This window comes from Asparagus officinalis, chromosome 4 (genome assembly GCF_001876935.1).
Source record: "Asparagus officinalis chromosome 4, Aspof.V1, whole genome shotgun sequence".
Taxonomy (NCBI): domain Eukaryota; kingdom Viridiplantae; phylum Streptophyta; class Magnoliopsida; order Asparagales; family Asparagaceae; genus Asparagus; species Asparagus officinalis.
The window spans coordinates 15,026,360-15,035,493 of record NC_033797.1 but is presented as its reverse complement, the minus strand read 5'-3'; the positions used below and the strand labels follow the sequence as shown (position 1 = coordinate 15,035,493).

The 9,134-nt window shown below is 37.1% G+C and overlaps 2 protein-coding genes across 2 annotated transcripts in view; both read right to left on the bottom strand.

The window, feature by feature from the left end:
• LOC109838233 (protein terminal ear1 homolog) lies at nt 463–2,845 on the bottom strand. Its single transcript, XM_020406691.1, has 5 exons — nt 2,839–2,845; nt 2,022–2,514; nt 1,748–1,870; nt 738–879; nt 463–657 (listed from the first exon to the last, which is right to left on the bottom strand). Exons 1-5 carry the CDS (start codon nt 2,843–2,845, stop codon nt 463–465), a joined length of 960 nt encoding a protein of 319 aa, XP_020262280.1.
• The window catches only part of LOC109836714 (ALBINO3-like protein 1, chloroplastic), an 18,036-nt gene continuing 16,227 nt past the window's right edge, over nt 7,326–9,134 (bottom strand). Inside the window, exon 12 of the mRNA XM_020404691.1 lies at nt 7,326–7,745. Coding sequence (XP_020260280.1) covers nt 7,659–7,745 — 87 coding nt within the window. The 3' untranslated portion in view covers nt 7,326–7,658. The remainder of the gene's footprint in view (nt 7,746–9,134) is intronic.

Here is a 9,134-nt window from a genome sequence, read left to right as displayed (position 1 = left end):
AAGATACCGTAGAAGAGTCCGTAAAGAAATACATGCATCAGGATCATGGTAACAGTATGTATGTAATGATATTTGTACGCCCCACTAGTCTAGCTAGCAAGTAGTCACTACTACAGTTGTCTTTTCCGAGAGCTCAAGATTGTGCTGTGCTGCTGGTGCATTTAATGAGATGAGAAAGGCATCATCATCACCATCAAAAAAGAAGGAACAAAAAGAAGAAGAAAAATACATCCAAACCCAAAATTAAAAAAAAAAAAAAAAAAACAGGAACAAGTCCCTGGATATACACCCAAATGCATCATTCCAAGTTTAAATTCTCAAGGGAGAGAGAGAGAGAGAGAGGGTGTGTAATTAAAACTGAAACCAGACAGTAGTAGTAGTCTCATCAATCAACTCTTTAGATATAGGATGATGGTGATGACGATGATACCTGAAGCTGCTGCATTTGCAAAGACAAGGAGGCTAATAGCACCTCCTCTTCATCCGCTCCTTTGCTATCGTCGTCATCACCGTCATCGCCCTCTGAGGGAATTTTCGCCAGCAAATCCCCACTGCTTCGGCGCCGTCCCTCGCTGGCTCGAACACCACCGGCAAGTACTCATCGTTATCGCACGCGAATTTGGAGTTCCTAAAATGCTCCTTCAGGACCTCCAAACCCTATGGTTTGATAGTCAGTACAAAAAAGAAATTAGAACCCTAAAAAAATTCAAAAGCCATCAAGATTCAAAGTTTTATACCTGCAATCGAGCGTAGGTGACTTGGCAAATCTTGCGGGAGTTGAAAACCTCCCATGGCTGCATATGGAATGCTTTGTATAGCCGCACCGCCGCCTCCGGCGACGTTAGGTTCACGAATCCGTACCCAACATTGCACTTGTTACTGGAAAAATTAAATCGGTTAGACATTATTATAATACATGATACTACGAAAAATTAAAACAAAAAAACCTCTCTTTTCTCTATTATTTTATGTGTAATCTCTTTTTACAGACTTTCCAAGCTTTCAACCGTCTTTTATGCAAATGCAGAAAGATGCAAGATGAGGAAGGCCTAAACAAGCAAAACCCTCATCCAAAAGAAAAGATACTATTGTTAATAACCAATTCGTATTCTATTGTGGCTTAAGTCTTAATTTGATGGGTCTTTTCAAACTTACTCGAAAACATCAAAAACGCACAAAGAAAAAAAGAAGAAGAAAAAAACTCTTGCCCAGGGAATTGATCGCCTCCACTTTTACCCTCACCCATTTCCCATACAATGATAATACCTGCAAACAAATACTCGCTCTTCTCGTGATCAAAGATTAGGGTTTCCATGAATTTCCTTTTCCTCGCTTAATTTGCTATTGAGGAATGATACCAGCTGTCTTCATTTTGTCAGCTACCCTCCATTTTTACCTTATTATTATTTGGGTTAAGAGGTCGATGGCGCAGCGTACGGAGGACAATGAGAGAGAGAGAGAGAGGAGAGGGAAATAAGAGAAATAATAATAACGAGGTCTTTTGTAATTCCTTTTGTATTGGATTTTACTAATAACCGCGCTGCTCTTTCATTGATCCTTGATCCCTTCTCTCTCTTTTCTATTCTGGGCTAATTTCTAGGCTCTGCCAGGGTCAAGCTCCAGCATCCGCTGCGCTTCCTCTTTCCTCTCATTTTTCGGACTGTGGGTTTGTCAAAAGTTTCTCATGCTCTTCCACATAAACAAATAATTAATTAGTTGAAAGCAGATAATTCTGGGTTTGACTTACTTAAAATCGATGGGGAGGTAAACGAAATCATAGGCGGACAAGGGCTCGTCTCCTCCTCCTTCCCCAATCTGCTCATTGCAGTGGATGCAGTGGTTGTCAAGCATGTTCAACAGCAGCTTCTGACTGCAAAAAAATGTTTTTTTTTAAAATATACGAAATTCACCATAAAATTATGGATGTATGGATGTATGGATGCATGGTATGGACATATACATAAAGATAAGGTGGAGGCGTGGGGCGAGGGGGCAGGTGGCAGGAGGAGAAGGAAAGAGACCTGTACTTGTTGGGTATGTTTTTAATCATCACTGTAGTGCGAGCATCTCTCATACATGATGATGATGATGATGATGATGATCCACCTGATGATGATGATGCCGATCCCTCTACTACAGCGACTGCTGCCTCTTTAATCTCAAACCTGCAGGAATCACTGCTGCTGCTTTTAGCATTAGTGCCACTGTTCTTTGATCCGTAATAATTCTTCCAGTTCTTTCTTATGCTCCCTCCTCCTCCTCCTCCTTGCTTCGATGATGGTGTTGACGATGACGGGCGGTTGTTACTATTATCCCCTTTGTTTTTCTTTCCTTGTTTGTTGCTGCTGTTGACGCTGTTTTTGGAAACACTGCTGATTCTGGCGCACTGCTGCGCAGCTGCTTCCCGCGCTGCGTCGCTGTGCTGCCTGAGAAACTGCTCCGTTGCGAGCCTCGGCCGGGCCAGCGGGAAAGCTTCTGTGGCTCGACCGCCCTGTTCTGCTGTCGTGATTCTGCCTGATTATAACTGCGGATGGAATAAAAAAATTGCAGTAAAGATCTACGTACTGAAAAATAGCAACGAGAATAATGATAACAGCAGCTAAAATTGCGATTCTTTACCCCTTGATTCGAAGGCCTCTGGTTCTGCTGGAAGTCACGGTGAGGCGAACCCCGCCCGCCCCGACGTCGCGGCCGCTGAGTTCGTTGTGCGCTCGAGCGGCGTCCCGAACGTCGAAGAATTCGACGAATTTGTTTTGGATCCTCGTTGGCGACTCTCTCACCTCCTTCACTGGCCCTAAAAAAAAATAGCAGCAAATTTGAGATCTTTAGACCAAGAACCTTCCATTTTTAGTAAACAAAAAAAAACAAAGATGTTGTGGCCTACCGAAAGCCTCAAAAATCTCCCGAACACCGTCCGATGAAATCGCCGACGGACCCGAAACCGTTACGAACAGCGACCCTTGGTTCAAGACGTCCAAACCCTTGGCGCCGAACTGAGCCCAGACGGCTTGACCCTCGATCACCCCTCGCGCCGCCGATCTGCGGCGGCGCGCGGGGAAAATCCCGCTAGAACTGCCCTTGAGCCAGCCTGCTCTGGCTGGCAGCACGTGCTGCGCCACGGACTCGGCGACGGCGACCTGAGCGCTGCGGAGATCGTGTAGAATGGACCGTCGACGATGTCCTTTCGGAGCTCAAGAAGTTGGTGTCCTGATGCTGCGAACGCCCGCCGAAGGCCATCATCGAGTGCATGGTGATCGAGGTCTCCGGTTCACTGTGAGCGGGGACCATGCTGTGAGGACGACGCGCCGCGTGAGGAGGGGTGTGTCCTCCGGCGGACTGAGGAGGGTGAACGTAGTGAGAGGGGAAAGGAGAAGGGGGAGGAGGAGGGGGTAGGGGTAATTGTAATTATTGGGATTGGTGGAGGGCCGACGAATTGAGAGATGGGTTAGAATTCTTGGGCGCTGCGTTATCCAGAAGGTTCGTCCTCATCGCTGCGAAGCTCTCCTCCATTGAGAAGGAAGATGAAGGGTTTTTGGGGGGGTTTTGATGAAATTTCAGATTTTGGTAGGGTTTTTTTTTTTTTGGGTTTAAAGTGGAATTTATATGTGAGGGAGGGGGAAGTGAAGAGTGAAGTGATCAGTTGAGTTGAGTGGGGTTGTAATTCGAGGCGGCATGCCGCCGTTTGAAGGGAGGGAGGTGGGTGTTGCGAGTTTTGGTGGGGACCACCGGAGAGCTGGAGGAGATGTCTTGTGTTTGGGGGCGATAATGCCGGTCCTTCAATGAGAAATAGATCAAGTCCTGGGCCATTACTAGTGACACATTTTGTACTAGTCCCTTAAATAATTGGAGTTGCTTCGGGGTCCCCATATCTTATAACTCCTTCTAATTGGCCCTCCTGTTAAAATTCTCGTCCAATCAGCTAATCCCCGGCTGGATAGTGTTTAATTGCGAACGATTATTTACCATTTCGGCACTAAACGATACGCGTTAGATTTGAAAGAGGAGACAACTGTTGCTGGATGGTTTAGAGAGAAGAGACGAATGTTGGTGAAGGAAATTTCACTAGACCGCGCGGGGTTAGAACGAGGTTGTGGTATAAACGGGTTTCATTAGAACGGATACGAGCAAACATAAAGGGGTGTAATTGGCATTTCATGTCAAAAAATTAACATAAAAGGATTGTGTCTCCATACGTTGTGAGCTTTTCAAATCGGTCCCTTTTTTAAAACACTCGTTCCATATGCTAAATCCTGAGCGTCTATCGCTTGATTGTGAGTAATTGTTTACCATTTTACTCTAAACGATAACTGTTAGATTTGAAAAATGATAAAAACTTTTGTTGGATTAGTTAGGGAGATGTTGGAGGAGAAAAATCTTTTAAAATTTGTTTAACTTAGAACTAATGATTTCGGCAAAACAAGCTAGAGGGGCTAACTTGAAAACGAAGTATAAATGCAGAGACCTGGTAGAAATTTTAATTGTTCGAGTGACTAATTTCAAATAGTAAATATTTTAGGGACTAATAGCCAACAAACCCCTAATCCGATCTGTTAGTATAGTTAGTAGATTAACATCTTGTATGTATTCCACGTTTCCCTTGTCCATTTTCCTACACGTGGGGCCCGGTGAAATATATTTATCTAAATAGGCTTAACTTTGTGCTGGTAGAAACTCCCCACCCCCACCCCCACCCCCCAAAGAATCGTGAAGCATAAGGAAGTATGTCCTAGGTCAAAATTTTATATGAAATGAGCTTAAGTTTGTACTGGTAATAAAAATTATGCAGAGATTAGTGGACCAATATGTTTCCAAGAATAGCAAAGCATAAGAAAAGCGTGTCCTAGATCAAAATTTGATCACAGCCAAATTTCTGAATACAAATTTCATGTTGGTAGAATATTTGCTGAACATAGTGGGTATAGTTTGCTCCCAAATCATCAAAATCTTGAAGTCAATTCAACTTTCTATTTTCAATAGAAAGATAACAACTGGCCGCCCGTTCAATTTTCCATTTTGAAAGTGGCCTACGTCAAAACTGTTATCACTATCAAACTTCCGAATTAGAACTCAAGTGTCGTAGAGATTTTGATTAGGGAAGTGGATAAAGTTCACTACCAAATCATCAAATTCTTGAATAAATTCAACTTTCTATTTAAACAAAAAGATAAAGACGGGACCGCATGGTTCAATTTTCCGTCTAAAAATGGAAGAAAAATGCGGACCATGTATTTAATTTGTATTCTGAATAAAACGAGAGAGAGAAATAGGCTACACATTCAACTTTTCATTCAACCAAACCAACAACACAAAAATATCTTACGATCGTCACTTGGTTTTTTCCCCCTTCTTCTTCTAAGATATGTTTAACAAAGGGAATAAAATTAAACAGGTGTTGAAAAAACTTAAAAAATGACTTAAATTTGTGTGCTGTTCCTGCTTATTTATTTGGAAATTCACCAAAAAGAAAATAGATTATCATGTCCATTTTATTTAAAAACAATAATCATTTGCACAAAACATAGCTAAGAGCTGAAAAAGGGCTAGGAAGATATACCATGGTGTTTTACTTGTTTCCATTGTGTTTTTACCAAAAACAAAACACCATGCGTTTGGAAACCATGGTGTATTTTCAATTAAAAAAAGTGTTAATATAATATCTAGCATAATATATTAAATATAATTAATATAGAGTTATTATCAACATGCTTATTATATTATACTATATTATACTAAATTATAGTTAATTTAATATATTTGTATTATTTATTAAATAATGTTAAAATATAATATATAAAATATCTTATATAATAATATAATAACATATTAAATACCAATATTTAATATGTTAATAATGTATCATAAAATAAATAAATAATAATATATAAATAAACTAATAAAAATAATAAAAAGTTATTGATAATAAATAATAATATAGTAATGATATAATAATATATTATACAATAGTATAATCGCTATAATATTATTAACTTTTTAATAAATAAATTATAAAAATTAATAAATATAAAATATTATATAATAGTTACAAATAATATTATTAACTTTTTAATAAATAAATTATAATAAATTAATAATTATAAAATATTATATAATAGTAGCATATTTAATAATAACATAACAATATAATAATAATATTATAATAACATATTGTATAGTAAATATAATATAATATATAAAATATTAATATATTATGTAATAAATAATATAATTTACTATAAAGTAAAATAATTTATTACTAAATAACAAAATAACATTATTATAAAATATTAATATAATATACAACAATAACAAATTGATATACTAAAATAATTAAATATATAATTATTTGAAAATAATATGTAATAATTATAATATAATAATGATTATATTATAATAATTATTATAATATAATATAACTCATTAAAGTATAATATAATATTATAATACATTTTATAATATAATACTATAATAATATAAACTAAATATTATAACATTTTATTTATAATATTTTTTATTATAACTAATATATAATATATTAATAATATTCTTAATACTAATGTTATAATAGGTCAAACTAGTGTTGACCAAAAATATTTAACATGGTATTTTGAAAACATTTTAAGGAGAAAACACAACACCGTGGTGTTTTTTTTAAAAAACACAATAAGAAAAACTTCATGATATCCAAACGAAACCCTAAACGTTTACGTCTTTGTTTGCTTATCTCCGAGCAGGCGTTGATGAGAGACATCAGCACCTTATATTTCTTTTTGTTTATTTTCTTATAATTCATTCAAGCACAAATACAAGATCAATTGAGAAAGGTTCATGGTATGTCGATTTCAGACTGTAGTACATGACAATTTGCAACTGCAGTAGCAATTTGCAAACGAGTACCCGCACATTTTTTACACATACATACAAAAGAGCTACCTTTTTACATCTTTGAGATAAAAAAAAACTGCAACAATTTGTACAAAAGTGGTTCCTTCGCTACTAATCTTGCAGAAAGAAATTGAACCTACAACAGAACAACCAGACATAGTATAATAACTGTTATTTTGTAAATTACAACAAACAAGACGATCGCAAATTTTAACAGAATAATTCATAAACCACAAATCACCTAATAAAACGATGGCAAGACGATCATCACAGTACTATACAAGACTCATGTCCCATAAAGAGATGGAAATTGTTGGGGGTGGTGACTATCCAATCTGCATTAAGCTCCGGTTTAGTTAAAAAGAAGAAAGTGCTATGGCCAACAGTCACCCAAGCATCAAGCTACACACACACGCACGCACAAAGAAAGCAAACAACCCATCTCATCTCAAAACATATCTAAAGCCTGAAAAATATAAACTATATTGATATTCACATCCAACATATAATTTTACAAACTCGTTTGGCCTTTTTAGATTATCTTTTGAAGCCCAGGAGAACCAATCTTTCCCTTTTCATATCCGACATATACATCACAAGCTCATCTCAGCGAGTCTACAAAGAACCTGAGGGGGGCAGCAGCGTCGATCTTGAACCAGAAATGCAATGGAGACCCTGAAGGTGGAACTGTCTGAGGATGTCCACTGCCCTCTTGCATTCATCGAAAGCTGGTCTTGATTGAATAATGTTGTATGTAATAACGAATTTGAATGTATCTAAGCCTCATCTTCCTCGGGTGCCTGTTCTTGTCTGTTTAGAGTATCATGAACAGGATCCTGGTTGCTGCTCGACATAATTTGTTCCTGTAAATAAAGGTTGAACTTGGTTACAAAAGGTAGGATTGGCATAACTGCTGCTTTGGACTATAGTCATAATGGCTGGAGTGACAGGTGAAAACAGTGATCAAAACAATTATCAAAATATTTGATTTTAAATCCCATTTCACTTGACACCAACACAAATAGCTAAAGGAATAGCTGGGATCATACTGTTGTGCTAATACTCACCCTCTCAGAGATTTGAGTGGAGAATAAAAGAAAGTGCCGACCTTTTTTAATTTTATATTGAAGAACTAATGGATGTTCTACTTTGACATATTAAAGGTATCCTTCATCTTCACCGTTAGACGCTGAAGAATTACGCAGAAGTGAAGATAATTATCACCTAATGTCTGGGAGGTACTGCTATCCTTTAGCAGGAGTCACGAAGACTCATCAAACCATAGAATAAATGGAGTAAATGATGGAACTCCGAGTCCTATAGAATGGTTTGTGCTAAGCTAGTCTTTCAGTGTTCAGGTTTCCTTTTCAAGTTTAGCTTAAAATAATAATTAGATCACCGAGAATACTACCTGCCAATGAGCCCAAAATCAAACACAATTTGATCAAAAAGCAAGTGTATCACATGTGGGGATGCAAAAGGATAAGGATATCCATGGATATATTAATATTCGTATCCAATGGGACACATATACTGAAATCAGATACTAAATATCTATGTGGTGGAAGACGAAAACAAAAATGGTTATCTTTTTTCGGTAGGATACAAATGAGGATACCAATATAAGTATAATATCCAGATTTGTATCCAAATATATGAATGCATGCATCAGTCAAATGATTGAAAATGTTTGGACCTAAGACTAATTTTATCTTAGTTTTTCTAGATATGTCGAACAAATGGATGGGCTCTGATTTGAGAAATTTTATTTTATTTAAGCAGCTCTTGTATCACATATTCGCATTGCCAACATATTTTTCATTTTATTTGTTTACGTTTTGTGTCTGTATATGTTTTCCCTTATCCAATCCATATCTGTATTCAATTTCGACGGATATGGCCTTATTGAATCATGTATGTATGCGCAATTTTGTATTGTACCCATGATTAGTAGGCGGATAGGGATATGATAAGTACAATTTATGATCCATATATTATCTATTTGCACCCCTAGTTTCATGCGAGTAATCTACAATATCTTGAGACAATACACATTATGTTAAAACCTAATAAAACTTGAAAAACGGTAGTAACATTCATCAGGCTTCCAAATGTTGTTTCATTTCAACTCAGATTCTTAAACCATATGCATCTATGTCTAATATCTAGGTGCAATTTGCCAGAAACTAGCTGTAGTACTGCATTACAAAGCAGAGAGCAGAAATAAACGTGCAGGTAGTCTGCAGCCCCAG

Coding starts and splice junctions, on each gene's coding strand:
- LOC109838233 (XM_020406691.1), bottom strand. Junction 1,871..2,021: donor AACATACCCAACAAGTACAG/GTCTCTTTCCTT, acceptor ATTTTTTTGCAG/TCAGAAGCTGCTGTTGAACA. Junction 880..1,747: donor TACCTCCCCATCGATTTTAA/GTAAGTCAAACC, acceptor TAATTTTTCCAG/TAACAAGTGCAATGTTGGGT.